Here is a 20,042-nt window from a genome sequence, read left to right as displayed (position 1 = left end):
GCTGTGAGCACCTTAGGAGGAAAGCTGCGCACAGTATTCCCAGGGAATAGTCACAGAACAGGCCCATGGAGTCATGTTAGAACCCATCTGTGTGAAGATCACGCTCAGTAAATGTTTACCCTTTAGCATGAAACCCCCCATATCCAGCAGGATTACGAGAGGAACTGGGACTTAATGGGCACTTTACTATGAAGGACTTGAGCCAGTAAGTCAAGCTCACCGCTACCCACTTCACATCTCCAGTCCTGACGGAGGAATTGGAATCCCCTTTACATACTCTATAAATAAATCTGTGTGAGAAGACAAGCGGCACATTGTGGCAGGAACCCTGCCATCATCCACGCTGGCACCAGCCTGTACTCCCACACCAGACAAGGGCTCCAATGAAACGAGAAGGTCAGTTATGTGGACGGATGTGTGTTCTACTGTAAGGACAGAACAATACACAAAGGTCCCCCACACACACACTGCAATAAATGGCACCAGTATGGACCAGTTACAGCAGAATCTGCCTGTTCTTCCATCACGCGCTGTCCTGGGAAACGTTTGCCAGAGTCAGGAGAACCTTTGCAGCCAGCCTCACCTGTACAAGCCTCAACATCCGGCCTCCAGGGGCATACATGTCCCTCGGCGTTACGTGTGCAGCGTGGAACATGCATAATCCACATAATTACATACTTAACGTAATGATATAATCGTAGGTTTGAGTCACAAACAAAAGAATAGAAAAAGAGAAGAGGGCACAACCAAGTCACCGGATGACACCCCGAGACTGTGGTGCTGCTGCTGCAGTGAGATGCTACACCGGTTTGCCTAACGAATATTGTGCCAAATCATTCTGCTCATCAATGGATTAAGGATAGGCGCATATGCGTCATTACCTGGGGTAGCCAACTCCAGTCCTCGAGAGCTACCAACAGTTAATGTTTTGCAGGTCTCCTCACAGAATCACAAGTGAAGTAATTAGCTCCATCTGTGGATCTTTTAACATGTGTTCGTAAGTAATGAGTGCACCTGTGCAGCAGCTCCGTTGTCTGGAAAATGTGAAATGTTGGTAGCTCTCGAGGACTGGAGTTGGCTACCCCTGGTCTATACAGTATGGTGTGTCGGGGCAGGCTCTCGTGGACTAATCAGAACCAATGACTGTATGTGCACCAAGCGCTGCTTGCGTGTCATCCATGCACATGGCACAGAGCCAGATAATACTATTTTTGCAGGGTTTTTATTGAAGCATAAATTATGGTACTTCCTCACCTTTGTGGCCACAGCTTATGCCAGTTACGCTAGCCGCTTTCAGAATAGCAGCATTGTCCCCTCGCGGGCTCACTTTGGGCTCGTTGTCTCGCCACAGATTTACTAAAAGTAATAGACGGCGGCGTGGAGACAGGAGGGTGGAATGGACCCAGAGTGGTGCGAGTTACGCTACGTGAGTTCCATAGCGTAACCCACTGTGGCCGCAAAGATGAGGAAGTACCTAAATTACTCTCTTTGTGTAGCCACTTTTCATTACTCCTGTGTCCTTATGTGGACTAAGACTAATACCACCTATTGATTCACTAGGAACCAAGCTGCAGATACATAAACCTCACTTATCCCAAAGCGGTTATTAGTAGCGTTTTAACTTATTTCAGGTGGTTTTCCTTTAACTGTGGTATAGCGGCACCTGTGTGTAGGAAACAACAGATGGCACATCACCTACTGCCACTGCTCACAGAGCCCACTCCGGTCACTGATAACAAACTGATCCGGACCAATCCGCTGCAGGGATTCGGCCGTGTTGGTTTTACTCCTTTGGAGATAAACGGAACAAACAAGAGAATGTTTTTTGGGATAATGCAAGAATCCTGTGTTCTGTATATAATTTAATGCAACCTGTGACCCTCTGGCCCGAACCACTTCTAGGATAATCATCTAAATATAGATCTCACCCTTTGAATCATTCTGAAAATCCTATCTAGGATGATGAACGTAATTTAAGATTTGCAAACTCTTTAGATCACGTGGCACTTCTCCCAACGGTGTGCAGTCCCACATATGTTACAGACTCTGCACCTTTATGGTAATGTAGCTTTCGGGTATCTTAAGCGGTGTACACACGGTCATTTACCGCTGGCAATATGGTCGCTGAGCAACCATATTGCCAGCGATTGGAGTGTGCGCCAGTTATAAAATCGTCTGGTGCGCGCTCCCGTTTTCAGCCTCCTAATGGTCGCTGGTCAGAGGAGCATGCTCCTCCGACCAGCGACTTCCCCTGCCTTCCCTTCCGGCAGTGTGTCATTTTCATCAACGACCTGGTCGCAGATGAAAACAAAACACTGAGCACTACGATTGCTGAGCAATATATTGCCAGCGATCATATTGCCCCGTGAGTACGCACCTTTATTGCAACGTCCATCAGCTGCTGTGTGATTCTGCTGATGTGTGTACAAAGATGCCCATCAGAGCAATCATGCAGTGTACCATTGGCAGGCGCAGAAAGGCCCACTGACAATGGATGCTGGTGGTGACCACTGGCAACCACCGACACTGCCGCAATGCAATTTCGATCAGCGTCCCTGTACGGCTACCATCGCGGACACTTGAGCCCGGTGGCATCCCTGTATCTACCTCCATATTCCCCCCTCTGCCTGTCCGCAGTACCACGTGAGTTGCACGTGGCGTTTGGACAGCACATAGGCACAGCAATAAATCAGGACCAGGGTCACTCACCTCGGTGGCTCCTCTCCAAGACCTCACGGCATCATCCAGCTCTCTTGTCGGGCTTAGGTTGCCAGTCCCGGGAGCGTTCTTGCGCTCTTGTGCTATCGCTTCGGCAAAGCATGAATGAGCCACAGGCTGCACCTTCTGTAACGCTTGAGACAAGAACTGAAAATGAACCTGCATTACAGTCAAGAAACAGCGGCCGAGCACCTGGGGAGAGAACAACAACAGAGGTTACTCAGGAAGGTGGCTGGGGAGGATGGCGGAAGGGGGGGGGGGGGGGGGGGTAAGACAGGCATGTGAACAGCAGAGCCAAGGGCCCTGCACAGGTTAACAGATCATGTGTGTAATAAGCAGCATATAGGGGGATTGCTTCTGCCACCTTATCCTAACATCAAATGGTAGCTCAGTATGGCAATGGCCACTATTACAGAAGTAATCCAGTATTTATCCTGTGTGTGTTCTAGGCTGCAACAGAAAGTAGGTGACGTGAGTAAACTCATACAATGGACCTTTTATGCTAGAAGGAGAATTCCTAAAATATTTGTCAGATGCAAATGATGCGCCGCTGAAGAAACGTAGCAACCTTGTAACTGCGGCCCCGGGCCGATCTGTGCAATGTTTTCCAAGACATCATCCAGCGGAGTTATAAGGTGATAATTTATGCAGTCAGCTTATCAGTACTCGCACTTCAACACCTCGGCGCTCATAGGCATAAGGTCTAATAGGAGTAACCCTTTGCAGCCCCACATCTTCCACACCGACAGCTGAAGGTTCCACGTTCCTTGCTGCGTCTAGCAAAACTGGCTGGTGCATTTTTAAGTCTATCCTGCAAATGTGAGGTCTCTAAAATAATTTATAAACGGATTTTATTATTATGATTAGTATTATTAATATTATTAATAAGGCTCTCTGGCTTCGCAGCAGCACAAATGTGAATTTCCAGAGTAGAATGACATGCAGCATGAGGGGGGGGGGGGGCCATAACTGGGATCTATTACTGGCGGTGCAAACAAAAGCGCTTTGGAGCGCCAGCGTCAGGCAGCTGGCTCAGATGGGGAGGAAATAGGAATTCTATTTTAGTCCCTTGACGTTGTCTTTAACACGGGCAAAAGCATGGCCTGTCAAATGACAGAGCGTCATGTCTTGTAAAAAAAAAACAAAAAAAAACAGACATGAATAAAAGGGCTTTATGGGAACTGGCAGCCTGAGCTGCTGGAGCTTCACCAGAGATCCCGAGACAGCAGTGACTATAGAATATGAACGTACATTACTCCCGCCCGGGAGAATCCGGTGTCTGCGCTCTGACACGCCTGGAATTTCAGCAGATCTTCTACATTTATAAAGCTGACTTTAGTTTAGTTAAGTTAATACTCATTAATAGAGAGTTCTATGGTGGAAATCAAGACGGGCGTCTAACGTTACACTGCTTGACATCCAATGCTGCGACTCAGTAACTAAGTGTAGTTGGGATATTAAATGACTAATGAGAAGATTTATCAGAGCTTACAGAGCGATAAAGTGACGGCCAATCAGCTCCTTACTAACATATTACAGGCTGTGTTTGAAAACGGAAAGGAGCCGTCTGATAAGTTCTCTCTCCACGTTATCTCGCCCCTAGCTTTGAGAAATCTCCCTGTAAAATGCGTAAAGTAGCCAAGGAGGGGTGCTCAGCTAAAACGCCAGGGCCATGATGATGTGATGTGAGGGGGGGTATTTAATCAGTGTTGGTGGAAGCACCCCAAAAGTCTATGGTCTTACCTTCATCAAAAAACAAAAAGGGATATCAGGTATTTCTTAAGCAGCACCACAGCAATAACTGTGTGTGATTGTAGGGAGCAATGCCCTTTAGAAGTAGGCCCACAAGTTTAAAGGACCCTAAACCTCTTCCACACTCTGCAGAAACACCTTCCTACTCGGTGAGATCAATACTGCAAGGGGAGGGAAGCAAGCTATGGGGAATGTCAGAAAGTGTGAGATAAGCAGCCAAAGCGGTGGACGCCTATTTTATCATAGTTATTCATGTAGTGCACACATATTAGAGAGAATATTCACAGCAGTCCCTGCGCTAGCAGAGCACAGTCTATATACCCTATCACATGGGGACGTATACACATTCTTACCAACTACACTGCCAGTCTGTTTTGGAGTTTGGGAGGAACCGGATCAGCCAGGAGGAAACCACCACAAACATGGGGAGAACATACAAACTCCACACTGATGCACCCTTCGTCTGAAATTTTAAAGGTGCCCATACACTAGTGGAATTTGGACACTTTTTACCCAATTCCGACGGATCGGGATGAGAAATCGGGTGAAAAGGGGCTTACATCGCATGTGTTTAACCTCCCATCTGATCCGATGTACGGTCCCATGCGCATCCGGTCAGAGGTCGGAATGCTACACATAAAATAAATCGGATGTGCAGTAGTCAGTGCACATCGCAGGTGCTTTTTAGGACCTGCTAAATATCGCATCGGATTTCCCTTAAACTCCCCCCCCCCCCCCCCCCCGGTAATACGTACATGTAAAAATGGCACCTCAAGTGCCAAATCAGATAGAAGCCCTCCCAGATGGAAGCAGTAGAGAGGATGGAGAGGAGCACAGCTCACCCCCAACACCCACAGACGTGGGAAAGTCACGTCTTCTCTTGCACATCCCTGCAAAGCGCAGTTCCATGCACAAGCTAAGAAGCCTGCCATACTTTCTGGAGGTCTGTCCGGAATAGTGAGTCTGTGTATGTTGTACCTTTATAACATTAAAAGCACTTATTTCCAGCATTACTGGATACACTTGCACTATATACATGCTACATGAAATCTTTATAATAAGGCACAGGACACATCCAATATCAGGCCTGCTTGCTAAATATTATCAACTGACTTCCCTTCTACTCATTGGGGTGTCAAAGGGCAATGATGAGAAGCATGAACCCTACAGAAGGTCTATAAAATGTTATCTCTAGGAGTAATGTTTAATCGCAGGATGTCACCATCCAATAAAAGCCACAACAACAAAGTAATCCCGGTGTTTCCGGCAGCAGGTGATCGCTTTCACTCAGAACGTTCCGTGGAAAGCGCTGTGCAATGTCCAGGTCTCCAAAACATGGAAACAGGAAGTGATGCTTCCCGATATCACCAGGACAGATGCTGCATTAACCCTGTTAGTGCCGGAGTCCAGCGGACGGCATTAATTTAGCTTGAAAAGGAGCCAGCATCATTTTGTGTATTTGCTAGCGGTTTTAATGTGCTAATTGTTGCAGATCTAAGTTTCAGTAGCTGAAAGACCTGAGCAGGTCCACTGCGGCCTCAGTGGATGGACTTCTGAGCAGGCAAGTGACACTATGTAGTTACGGGTGTGCCTCATAAAAACATACAGAGGTAGCTCATTGTGAATACCAGCAGCCGGACTATTACTTACAAGGCTTAAGTGGTGACTAATTAGTTCGTAAAGCAAGTTATAATAAACACATTATTTTACCTTACTAATTGGCATCTCTGTTCTTCAGCAGTGTTTATAGAATTAGTAAGGTGTTTATGTACATCATCCTAGAATATATGACTGAGATCTGTGTCATTCTCTCTGCACTGGGTACAACTAATGGGGTAATTCTGACCAGCTACCTTGTCTGATGGTGCGGCTTTTCATATTCAGGATTATGGTTTCACACTCCATAATGGGAGGAATGGGGGCAGAAGCAGGGACATGCCCATAAAAACACTGGTCGTACACCTGCACACACAGGCGTTTAATGCCTGCTCTGAGGGGGCGGCCAACATCAGCACCCATCCTGAATTCGGCCAGGATAAAAGTCCGTTTAGACAGACTTATCTGCGATGAAGAGAAAATGCTGGGTTCAGCGGGGCAGCATTTACCTGCTCGCTAGCAAATACTAGCAGCCTAGCGAAGAGGTGTGAATCAGGCCCTACACCAAGGGCTATTATGTGCCTTATCCCAAAGCAACGGCGATAAGCAGCACTGCCGGGTGATATAAGGTATGGATAAACAAATCCTGCATCTGAGAGTCTGGCACTGATTGACAGGTGGCAAGACTGCAAGAGGGGGCAGGGCTATGCAGTCGTGCCACACCCACTCTGTCCCAACCCTCCCATAAACAGAGCCCTCATCAACAACACATTAGCCAGCTATAATAAAACGACAATCTGACCTCTATATCCTGTAGGCTGAACTCATTCTGGTCTTTGAAGTTGGCGGCCCCGGCACTCAGCTCCATCAGCATTTTTGCTATCTCTGGTTTTATTGCTGCAGTGAGTCGGCTGGCAGCCTCCATGACATGATCCTGCACATCTTTGAGTTGCATAGCTGCCTTCGAGTAGTGCGAGTTGCGGAAAACGCTGCTGAATAGGTCCGTCAGGAAAGTGCTGGCACGGCAGAAAACGTTGAGCGCATCCAAATACTTGGAGATACCCTGCTGTATGTCCGCGATGGGGGTAGTGTGGGCTGCAGGGTGGGGGCAACTGCCCGTGTTCGCTGAAGAACCCAACGGGGTGGTTGAGGCCAAGGGTGCGCTCAGAGTCCGGCTGAGCTCAGGCATCTGGTACTGCTGGTGTTGCTGCCCCTTCTGCTTGGACCCGCCAAGCAAAAACCGCCTCTTGTAGTCCATTTTACTTTCCTGCGCACTACAGCAATACATAGGTGACCTAATCGCCACGGGCGCCCCCCCTAAGCTTGCCGGCCGGGACTCCAATCTCCGCCTTTGCTGAGCTGGCTATGTCAAATAGTACAGGAGGGCGGCATACATAGGTCTACTCAAAGGCATTTCCAAAAGGCAGGCTGTGTAATCTGTATCAGGAGCCAGAGACCGAGGCAGCAGATATGCTGAGTTAGGGGTTTCCAGGATTCAGTGCAGCCCAGCTGCAGATCACAACTTGTAGCTTGGAAGCCAGCTGATGTATCTACAATGTGATGTTCCAAAGGGATCTCCGGTCCTGTTAACCCTTTACTCTACCAGATAGGAAAGAAAACAAAAAAACTCCCCGGAAAACGTTAATCTAAAGCCAGGGGAGTAAACCGGAGAAAGGAAAAAAAAAATATATATATAAATATAACCTTTAAATGGAAAGAACAAGAAAAAAACAAACAAACCACTGATCAACAGCTGGTACAAAGCAATCCGTGGCCTCTTGGGGAAAACCAAACAAAAAAAAAAAAAAGAAAAAATCCAAAATAATATGAGTGTAAATGTTACGGTCCTGCCGATCCGGTCTGCCGTGAACTGAAGTGCTTCTTATACTGTGTTCTTGACAGTGTGAAGTCACAGGTTTGCTGCTGGAAGGCCCCCTCCCCGTCCTCTGGGTCTGTTGAGGTAGTTAGTTACAGAGGAAACTAGTGCAGCTCCCAGATTGAGTTTGCTCTGGATGGAGGAAAAATGCGCACAATGAATTTGTAAGGCCTCTAGGTCATTTCCTGGAGGAGGAAAGAAAGAAAAGAGGGTTTTAGTACAGAGAAAGGGGGGGGTATTTTAATATTTGAATACACTGCAGACTCAAAAGATTACGGAGTGAAGCCAGTTACACGGGCAGCTACGCATGTGGACATTACACTAAATGCACAGACACAGTCGTCGTACATCACACATCCTGATGGGAAACTCTCGCTTACAAAAGGCTATTCACTAAGACACAGTAACAGTAGACACGAGGTTCCTTGTGCCACAAGCCTCAGACGACACAAGCTCCCTGTGGATCAGATGGTTCAGCAAACACAATGGTAGGTTCTAAAAATACTTTCACTTTAAAGATCTTTTTAACAACTGTATCCAATTTTATAGTCACTTTCCCAACACGTTAAAACCATAGACAGTAATACAAAATACGCTTTTTACCTGAAGAGCTCACAATCTCAAGGGGGCTCTACATCAGGGAATAATTGGGGCAATTCCCCATTCTCTCAATGCCTGGGTTGCGGGACCAACACAGATCATCAATACCCGTAAAGATTAATTTCTGATCACAGATCAGCATTGGGAATTGCCTGTCTGATGTAGGGCCGCCTAAGAGTAAAGTCAAACAACTTATGGTGCCTAGGTAAATGCCCTTAAATTGGTCCGTGTGTAGGGGCATAGTGTTAGCGATACGCGGCCTCATGCATCGCCATCACCCAGCAATGAAGATCTTGCATGCTGGATAAATCTAGTTACATCGCCGGTCAGTGTTCTCACTGCTGACACATTGCTGTGCTGTATGCTGAGCGACCTACATTGCTCAGATCCTTCAGCAACATCTCCCTGTGTGTAGGCAGCTTAACAGCATCTATAGACTGATAGAATATAATTGTGGTCTACAACTGCAAACAGACTGCCCAGGATTATAGTCTATAAATGTCAAACTACGGCAGCCCACAGATACACCTGTACCCCAATGCATTATACATGTATGGTTATGGATTCTTGCATTAATACAATAATAATCACCGTAAGACGGTCATATGCTGTCCCAGCTGGGTTCCTGCACTTAACTTATGCCATATGTACGGCGCTGCAAACCATTTGTGGTGCCTTATAAATACAATCTAATAATTGTTTGACAAGTAACTGTCACATTTTTGACCATGAGCAGTGTACTGATTTGCAAGCCATGAAAAACTTTATACATATAAAACCAACATGAAATAAAGCCCCCCAAAAAACACACACAACGCGCCAATACATTAAACCAGGGGTGCTCAAAGTTTTTGCTCTGGAACCCAGTCAGACAATAAAAATTATTACAGGACCCCACCAAGTTAAAATTTGATGGCAGATTAGAACCACTTGGCCCATCTAGCCTGCACCTTTTTAAAACATGTTACCTCAAACCATATTTGATCCTTATTTCTTAGTAAGGCTAGCAATATGCCTATCCCAAGCATGTTTAAATTTTCCTACTGTATTTGCCTCTACCACCTCTTATTATTATTATATTTTGTTACTTGTGATCGTATACGATTTTTGATTGTACAAGCACCCTGATGGGTCCTTACAATGTGAAATGGCCCCCCATAGTCAACGCCACCCCCAGGATCAACGCCAACCCAAAGCATGGCGAGCGCAGCAAGGGGTGGCGGTACATGTCTTTCGACCTTTTCATACCCCCACTATCCACGTAGGCATGGAGTTGACTTTAGATAGTGTGGCGAGCCACCGAGCCTCAAGCGTGGCGAACGCAGCGTGCCCCGCGGAATAGGAGCCCGAAGCGTGGCGAGCGAAGCGAGCTGACGCCACACTGATCCCACATGTGTGGTCAGTGAAGTGACCGCTTTTGTGACAGGGAGGCAGTGGGTAATGGGGGGAAAAGGTTGATGGGGATGAAAGAGGGAAGCAGTGGGTGTTTGCGTAATGAGTTATACCCTGTCTCCCCTCAACAGACACATTAGCCTAATGCTCTGTATTCACTATAGAAGGAGAAGGGAAGGGACCACAGTTAAGTTGCAAGGACATTCATAAAAATAAGGTAGATGGAGGTACATTTACTAGGGAGAAAGTCCTAACAGAACTTTCAAGACTGAAAGTGGATAAATCAATGGGGCCAGACGGAGTGCATCCAAGGATACTAAAAGAACTAAAAGATGTGTTGGTAGCGCCATTAACAGATTTATTCAACCAGTCACTAGATACAGGTGCAGTTCCAGAGGACTGGAGAAAAGCAAATGTAGTTCCACTGCACAAAAGCGGAAGCAAAGAAGAAGCAAGTAACTACAGACCAGTGAGCCTTACATCAGTAGTAGGGAAAATAATGGAAACACTATTAAAAGAAAGAATAGTGGAATATCTTAAATTAAACAACTTACAGGATCCAAAACAGCATGGTTTTACTGCAGGGAGATCATGCCAAACAAGTCTCATTGACTTTTTTGACTCCGTGACCAAAATACTAGATGAAGGGGGGCTGTAGATGTGGCATATCTAGACTTTAGTAAGGCATTTGACACTGTCCCACATCGCAGGCTGCTAAATAAACTTGAAAGTGTGGGATTGGATTATAAATGGATAAGAACCTGGTTGCAGGATAGGAAACAGACAGTTGTCGTAAATGGAGTGCATTCTATGGAGGGACATGTTACCAGTGGAGTACCCCAGGGATCTGTACTTGGACCAGTGCTCTTTAATATCTTTGTTAGTGACATTGCAAATGGTATTGAAGGGAAAGTATGCCTTTTTGCAGATGATACAAAGATATGCAACAGAGTAGACACACCAGGAGGGGTAAATCAAATGACTGATGATCTAAGTAAACTTGAGAATTGGTCAAGAGAATGGCAACTACAGTTTAATGCTAAAAAATGCAAAATTATGCACTTGGGACTCAAAAACCCAAAGGCACAATATAGTATCAAGGGTACTATAATGGAAACTACTGAGGAGGAAAGAGATCTAGGAGTCACTATTTCAAGTGACTTAAAGGCAGGGAGGCAATGTAACAAAGCAATGAGGAAGGCTAGTCAGATGCTTGGTTGCATAGGGAGAGGAATCAGTAGCAGAAAAAATAGGATTTTAATACCTACCGGTAAATCCTTTTCTCGAAGTTCTTATGGGATACAGGGAGTCGTTCATAACGATGGGGAAAAGAGCTTATCCGAAGGAGACAGGCACATATAAAAATTTATACAGGGTGTACTGGCTCCTCCCCTCTGCTCCCCTCCCTCTAGCTTCAGTTAAGTGAACTGTGCCGAAGGAGAAGAACAATATGAGAGGAATATGTGTATATTTACCGTGGTGAGATTCATCCAGCACACCCAACATTCAACATAACAGACCACATTAGCAACCCCATAACCTGGGAAGTCTAAGGGCCTAAGAACATGTCAACATGACAACTATTTTGAACTGTGTTCCAACTGGAACAATGCATAGAATAATCACCTAAGTGACCATGTACACTCGTGGACCTTTAAGGTACACTATGTAAGATTAAGTTACCTAGGTAACCTACACCCTATGTCCGCCAGGAACAAGAAGGGTAGCAGAAGGACCCAGAATTGGTCCATATCTCACAAAGTGAGCAAGGCAAACCTCCGCACAGAGGCGGGTGCCCTGTATCCCATAAGAACTTCGAGAAAAGGATTTACCGGTAGGTATTAAAATCCTATTTTCTCTATCATTCTTATGGGATACAGGGAGTCGTTCATAACGATGGGGATATACCAAAGATATCAGAACGGGCGGGATTGTGCGGAACCTATTGCCGCAGCACCGCTTGCCCAACTGAGTATCCTCAGTGGCCAGAGCATCAAACTTATAAAATTTGACAAAAGTGTGTTGGCCAGACCATGTGGCTGCTCTACACAATTGTAAGGCCGAAACTCCTCGGGCAGCCGCCCAGGATGTCCCCACGGAACGAGTAGAGTGAGCTTTCACCCCAACAGGCATAGGCAGCTTTGCTACCGCATAAGCCTGTTTAATGGTTGCACATATCCATCGTGCAATAGACTGCTTGGAAGCAGGACGTCCAATCTTTTGGGCATCATAAAGGACGAAAAGTCCATCAGTTTTACGAATCCTTGCTGTTCTCCTGATGTAGACACGGAGAATCCTTACTACGTCCAAGGACGTCGGCACCTCAGAATGAGGCCCACCAGCAGGAACCACAATTGGCTGGTTCACATGGAACGCAGACACCACTTTGGGCAGAAAACGCGGGTTAGTACGTAATTCTGCCCTGTCCTCAAAGAATATCAAATAAGGACTCTTGCAAGTCAACGCCCCTAGCTCCGAGACCCTCCTAGCCGAAGCTAGGGCCAGTAAGACCACTGTCTTCCAGGTTAAATATTTCAGGTCAATTTCCTCCAAGGGCTCAAACCAAGAGGATTTAAGGAACTTCAGCACAACATCCAAGTCCCACGGTGGAGTAGGGGCCACAAAAGGAGGTTGTATGTGCAATACTCCTTGCAGAAATGTCTGCACTTCAGGAATATTAGCCAGTTTCCTCTGGAAGAAAACTGATAACGCAGATACCTGCACCTTCAAAGAGCCTAGGCGTAGGCCGAGATCCAGACCAGCTTGAAGAAAGCTAAGAAATCTTTCAAGTCTGAACTCTGATGGAGAAAACTTTCCCTGTTCGCACCAACCCACATATCTTTTCCAGATATGGTGGTAATGTGCAGCTGTTACCGGTTTCCTTGCACTTGTCATAGTTCTGATGACCGAAGTGTGAAACCCCTTCTGAGTCAGGATCTGCCGTTCAACTTCCAGGCCGTCAAACGCAGCTGTTCCAAGGCCTGGAAGACGCACGGTCCTTGCATGAGTAGATCTCTTTGCAGGGGTAGGCGCCACGAGTCCCTTTGCAGACTTAGAAGTTCCGGGTACCACGTTCTTCGTGGCCAGTCTGGGGCCACCAGAATAACCTCGGTTCCTTCTCTTCTTATCTTCCTTAGCACCCGAGCCACTAGGGGAATCGGTGGGAAGACATAGACCAGGCTGTTGAACGTCCACGGTATGGAGAGGGCGTCCACTCCTTCTGCCTGAGGGTCTCTTGCCCTCGAGAAGTACCTGGATACTTTCCAGTTGTTTCTTGATGCCATCAAGTCTACCAGTGGGGTCCCCCACCGAGCCACCAGAGAATTGAATACCTGGTGGTGTAGACTCCATTCCCCGGGGTGGAGCTCGTGGCGACTGAGGAAGTCTGCTTCCCAGTTGTCCACCCCGGGTATGAAGATGGCCGAGAGCGCTTGGCAATGACTCTCTGCCCAGGACAGGATCTTCGATGCTTCCCTCATACAGGGCCTGCTCTTGGTCCCGCCCTGTCTGTTCAGGAATGCCACCGTGGTGGCGTTGTCTGATTGTATACGGACCGCCTGACCGCAGAGGAGAGGGCCCGCCTTCAGAAGTGCGTAATACACAGCACGTAACTCCAGGCTGTTGATATGGAGGCGTGTTTCCCATAGGGTCCACTTGCCCTGAAAGGACTGACCCATGGTCACTGCCCCCCATCCCGTGAGGCTTGCATCCGTGGTGACTAAGACCCAATCCTGGATGCCAATCCGACGCCCTGCCAGCAGGTTGGGCGTGTGGAGCCACCACTGTAGTGACAGTCTGGTCCGAGATGACAACGCAATGCGCCGGTGCATCTGATGGTGTGAACCGGACCACTTCGCTAGGAGATCGAGCTGGAAAATCCTGCTGTGAAACCTCCCGAATTGGAGAGCCTCGAAAGAGGCGACCATCTTTCCCAATAGGACAATGCACTGGTGTACTGTCACCTGGGGGGTCCTTAGCAAGTCTGTGACCAGCCGCTGGATGTCCAACACCTTGTCCTGTGGCAGGGACACTCTCATGAGAGCTGTGTCCATCACCATGCCCAGGAACTGGAGTCTCTGTGAAGGGATCAGAGAAGACTTTGCCAGATTCAGGAGCCAACCATGGCCCGACAGGGTCTGTATGGTAACTTGTAGAGCTGTCTGTAGTTCCTGTGGCGACCGCGCCTTTACCAACAGGTCGTCCAAGTATGGTATCACGCAGATACCCTTTTTTCTTAAAACCACCATCATCTCCGCCATCACCTTGGTGAATATGGGCGGGGCTGAGGACAAGCCGAATGGCAGTGCGCGAAACTGATAGTGCTCGTTTAACAGCGCAAACCTCAGGTATTTCTGATGAGGGGGCCATATTGGGATGTGAAGGTAGGCGTCCTTCACATCTAGGGACGCCAAGAACTCCCCCTCCTCCAGTGCCGCTATCACGGCCCGCAAGGACTCCATCTTGAATTTGGTTACTTTCAAGAAGGGATTCAGGGATTTTAAGTTCAGAATTGGGCGCACTGACCCGTCCGGTTTCGGAACTACAAATAGGTTCGAGTAATAACCCTGCCCCCTCTCTAGGGGAGGGACCCGGGTTATAACCTTGGCCTGCACCAGCTTTTGGATTGCTTGCTGCAACACCACTTGGTCCTCTGGGGACGCTGGGAGGCCTGATTTGAAGAACCTCTGAGGTGGCTGAACTGCAAACTCCAGCTTGTAGCCGTGCGTAATAAGAGCCTGTACCCAAGAATTGAGGCACGAGGCTTCCCAAACCTGGCCGAAGAACGCCAGTCTGGCTCCCACCTCTGCCGGAGCTAATGGTGGAGCCCCACCGTCATGCTGCGGGTTTTCCTGCAGCTGCCCCAGATGGCCGCTCTGCGGTGGCCGAAGCGGAAGGCTTCCTGAATTTACCACGGGAGCTTCTTGCAGCATTTGAACCACCTCTTGCTTTAGGGCGGAATTTACTAGCCCGAAAGGACTGCTGCTGGGAGTGAGCCTGAAAAGGACGCTTTGGCGCCTGTGGAGTGGATGGCAGGAAAGTGGACTTTCCCGCCGTGGCTTTAGAGATTAATTCGTCTAAATCACTCCCAAATAACCTGCCACCTGTGAAGGGGAGGTTTTCTACACTCCTTTTGGAGTCAGCGTCAGCAGCCCACTGCCGGAGCCAGAGGGATCTGCGCCCAGACACTGCCATGGCTGAGTTACGGCCGTTAATGGCACCTAACTCCTTCTGCGCTTCACACAGAACTTTAGCAGTGTCCTGAATATGGTGTAATTTTTCAGACACCTGCGCAACTGTCATGTCGCCCAGAAGACCTTCCTGTATCTGGGAGGCCCACGTGTATATGGACTTGGCCATATAGCAACTAGCTAATACAGGACGCTGACACGCGCCACTAGCAGTAAAAATGGACTTCAAAGTGTTTTCAACCTTTCTGTCCGTGGTGTCTTTAAGTGAAGACGACCCTGGTACTGGGAGTACCATCTTTTTGGCTAAGCGAGACACAGAAGCATCAACCTCTGGTGGCTCCTCCCACACCTTACGTCCCTCAGGATCGAAGGGAAACGTGGACTTAAACTTTTTTGCCACTTTAAACCTCATTTCTGGGTTATTCCACGCTGACTTGAATGTACTTTCCAGGTCAGCCTGCTCAGGGAAAACTACCTGTTGCCTTTTCTGAGTAGCAAAGAAGGTATCACCTGCTGTGGATTCAGCTAAGGGAAGGTCCAACACCTCCCTGATTGCCATAATCAATGGCTCTGTGCCCCGCAGTAGTGACTGTGAAGCATCAGGCTCGTCATCACCTGCGTCTGCATCATCCATATCATCACCATCATCCCCATCATCGGCCCCGGAATCAGGGGTTTGAGAGGGGGTCTTTCTCTTACGAGTATCCCCAGGGGTGGGAGTAATTACATCCACTCTGGCAGAGAGGACAGCCAGCTCCCTTTGTACTCTCTGGGTCTGTGCTGCAGTAGCAGTTAACTGTGTAGTTACAGTCTCAAGCATGGTTTTTATACCTGTAGCCCAGGCTGGCTCCTGTGAGCTGTCCTGTGTGCTACTTTGCTGCCCAGTTAGTTGTGGGGGGACCCCAGTACTTTGAGGAGACATGCATGACTCACAAGTAACCTGTGATGAAGATGCTGGCACAAACTTATCACTGCACACCATACATGTAAGTTTCCTCACCATTGTGACAAACAAACAGTCTCCCCTCACACAGCGCGCACACACAGTGGATATGCAGTGTGAAATTAACCAGATAAATACTATGTGTAGCCTTATCTGATCTGTACAGCTTAACAAGCCAGTGGGGTGGTGTACAGAGGATAATGGAGGAGACCAATACACCTGATAACCTTAGCTCTCCGATTAGAAGAGCTGGTAATACAGTACAGTATCAATAACAGTACTTTACAGTGTAAGCAGGCAAGTGCACAAGTACACAAGCGCTGAAAACCTGAAGCTGTCTCTGCAAGCAGATTCCCTCTGATCCACACCGCTGAGGAGTGTCTGGAGCAGTATAATGGCGTTTCCAGCAGCCAGGGAAGAAGCAGGAAGCAGGTTTTGGCGCCCTCACAGAGCTGGTCTCACTCTGGGTAAGCTCCGCCCAGCGTAATGGCGCCGGAGCTTACCTGTGTTTTATACTGAGACTGACATTGGGGAATGTCCAAATCCTCTTTGGTAACTGCCCTGGACAAAACAGGAACTGTACCCTGTCTCAGTGTAGGCAGGGGGTTACGCGGTCCCTGTGCAGGGCACCGCCATACCGCCGCCATTTTGCCGCACAATAACCCGGGGACCCCACGGCGGGGGACCCCGGGGTAATACTCACCACAGACGTCTTCAGACTGGACTAGGGGTGTGCGGCGTGCCAGGGGTGTGCGCGCTGCAGCGCAATGCCCGCGGTAACATCACCCACTCAGGACGGTGGTCCTGTGGCAGGGACAGCTCGGTACCTTGAAGTGGCCAGCAGCTGAACCCTTCCCCTAGTCTCCCACGACGCAGGACTGCTGTTAAGTCCAAACAGCAGCCCCAAAATAATAAAGAAAATAAAACAGAAGAAAAACTCTCTGGAGCTCTTCCTGATGCGTGCTTCTCCTGAGGCACAGTTCTCAAACTGAAGCTAGAGGGAGGGGAGCAGAGGGGAGGAGCCAGTACACCCTGTATAAATTTTTATATGTGCCTGTCTCCTTCGGATAAGCTCTTTTCCCCATCGTTATGAACGACTCCCTGTATCCCATAAGAATGATAGAGAAAAAGACGTAATAATGCCACTTTATAGGTCATTGGTACGGCCTCATCTGGAATACTGTGTCCAGTTCTGGAGACCATATCTTCAGAAGGATATAAATACATTGGAGAGTGTACAAAGAAGGGCAACTAAAATGGTTCATGGCCTACATCACAAAACTTACCTGGATAGACTAAAAGATCTTAACATGTATAGTTTGGAGCAGAGAAGGGAAAGGGGGGACATGATAGAAATCTTCAAATATATCAAGGGTTTTAACATAGTACAGGTGGGAAATTTTCTTCAAAGGAAAATAAGTAATAAAACACGAGGACATGCACTGAAACTGGAGGGAGGTAGGTTCAGGGGAAATGTTAGAAAGAATTACTTCACAGAAAGGGTAGTGGATAAGTGGAATAGCCTCCCATCAGAGGTGGTAGAGGCTAAGACAGTAGAACAATTTAAACATGCTTGGGATAGGCATATGAATATCCTTACAAATAAATAAGGATTAAAAAGGGTTGAGTTTACCTGAAGGGTAAAAAGGGGCAGACTAGATGGGCCAAATGGTTCTTATCTGCCGTCAAATTCTATGTTTCTATGATCAGCAACATACAGTCATGACCCCATGCAGAGGTGGTCGGACCCACAGTTTGAGAACCGCTGCATTAAAATAATGTAACACTATTGGGTGTGGTATATTAGGTTGACGGGCACAAGGTCAACAGAAAAGGATGAAAAGCAAAGGGTCGACACGAGTTTTCATGTTTTTCTGTGTCCATTTGCAAATTTTATGACATGGGCCCAAAACCGCTGCGCTCGCCAAGCTGTACTGTTCTGTTTAAGAGTCCACGTGGATGGCAAATAAAGAAAGACATTTTTAAATTAAAGAAAACTCATCTGGACCTTTTGATGTCGACATATAATCAGATATCAACCGACCAACCAGTGCAAACGCAGGAAAGTCAGACATTTATCCCCAGATATCAACCAGTAACAAGGGCCAGTCTAGGAGAACACTGCCTATGTCACACAAGGACGGAGTAATCTGTTATGGCAGCGTATGTACCGTGAGAGCACACCTGCCAACTGTACCATTTTAGCTGGTACAGTCCAGTTTTTTTATGGTCTGTACCTGGTGCAATGCTTTGGGATTTCTATTGCTGTGCTGATTGGACACGCCCCCTTTACATGTGACCACTCCACCTTTCCTTATCGTACCGTTTTTTTTTTTTTTTTAACCAAGAGATGTTGGAAAGTATGTGAGAACCATCACATCACTGCCAGACCTAATGAAGGAGGAGGACTGCATATAATGGCACCTTATAGATGCATACACCTTCTCACTATAGAAAAGAGCTTTTACTCTGGAATTTGGTGATAAATATTCCATGTGGTGCGCTCCATTCACATCACTTGCTTCAAAACCACCCAAATTATTATTATTAGAGTATAGGTAACATCAAAACAGGGTTAGCTACTTACTTTAGCTACTGATCCATGTCACATAATGCAATGATCAAATACTGCACTAATGCACCAAATGTCACATTCTACATTGATCCACGTTACATACAGATGTGTACATCTAGCCCGCTTTCACTAGAAACAGCCCTTCTAGTCGCTGGGCATATTTTTTTTAGACATTTTCCATAAAATAGCGCCTTATTTGCAAAATGGGTAAAAATGATGCACAAGCAGCTTTTGCTGATTGCCAAGCTAGAATGTTTTCCAGGAAAACACTAACGTCCAATTTCATATTAAGTTACAGCGGCAGTCACACAAAGAACCTAGGCACGCCACATACCATTTTAATCAGCAGAAGCTGCCATGAGTCATATTTTGCTCCGCTATTTAATGGAAAAAGCCTCAAAAAGACGACGGGCGTGGCAGAGTCACATAGAGCTCATGCATTATATAAAACGCAACTAGTCGCAATGCTTGTGTCGACCTTTCATCCATGTCAACCTTTAGTGGTCGACCCAAAGCATGTCGACCTTTGGTAGGTTGACCCAATAACCCATACCACCACATATAGTGCTCTCCTGTCGTGTGGAGTCTGAATTTCCATCCTTGCTCGAGATCTAATGCAGAGCAACAGAAACAGCAGCAGCAGAAGGGCAAGAGGTTTGGGGCAGGTTGTAACACTGCGATGCAAAAATCAAACCTCACAAATACATGCAACAATACAATCAACTGTTTCGTTACATGACCTTCACTCCCGCCTTGTCCATTAGCTACTCTATTATATAAACTAGTAACATATAACACTACTTGCTTTCTGTATTTTGCTTACTACACAAAGGACAATGAAAAAAAAAAAAAAAAAAAAGAGCCAGTCCCAGACCAAACATGGCGCAATCTCCAATGTCACAGCTCTGGTGGTGGGAACACACCGATGTAACATTAGAACGGTATTACTGGTATTATAATCCACCGTCACCTGCAAGATTATGACCGAGGTTCCTTACTCACAACGGACTCCTTCTCTGGGGTCAGAGGCTGAGAAATATCACATGCTGACCTGACCACTAAACTCAAGCTCCCAAGCGGTCCCATTTCAAAAGGTCCAAGTGTGATGTTTTCATTGTGCATTAAACAAGCAAAACTTTATTAAGCTCCTGGCTCACGCGAAACTAGTATTTTCACTGCAGACTGGATGAACTGCATTAATGAAATGCAAATCTTGTTACACGTATAAGTAACACAGCGGTGAGCAGGGGAAACAGGAAACATAAATACGGCACTTTACAAAGACAATGTGTTATTTGAACAGGATGTCGCCTTTTCATACAGGTAAACAGAAGCTTCAGATCAGTGTACACTACCGTCTAGATTATGCTGCAGCTAACACGCTCTCGTGTGTGAACGAAC

General features: G+C 47.1%; 1 protein-coding gene across 1 annotated transcript in view; it reads right to left on the bottom strand.

The window, feature by feature from the left end:
- Nucleotides 1-20,042, bottom strand: part of GARRE1 (granule associated Rac and RHOG effector 1) — a 63,478-nt gene that overhangs the window by 26,730 nt on the left and 16,706 nt on the right. Inside the window, exons 2-3 of the mRNA XM_083164129.1 lie at nucleotides 6,869-8,127; nucleotides 2,710-2,910 (exon numbers count right to left, since the gene is read on the bottom strand). Of these exons, the coding sequence (XP_083020255.1) occupies nucleotides 2,710-2,910; nucleotides 6,869-7,354 (687 nt within the window). The 5' untranslated portion in view covers nucleotides 7,355-8,127. The remainder of the gene's footprint in view (nucleotides 1-2,709; nucleotides 2,911-6,868; nucleotides 8,128-20,042) is intronic.

Source organism: Crinia signifera, chromosome 11, assembly GCF_055691185.1.
Source record: "Crinia signifera chromosome 11, ASM5569118v1, whole genome shotgun sequence".
Taxonomy (NCBI): Eukaryota; Metazoa; Chordata; class Amphibia; order Anura; family Myobatrachidae; genus Crinia; species Crinia signifera.
The sequence above is the reverse complement of the archived record's forward strand: the minus strand, read 5'-3'. Positions and strand labels throughout refer to the sequence as shown.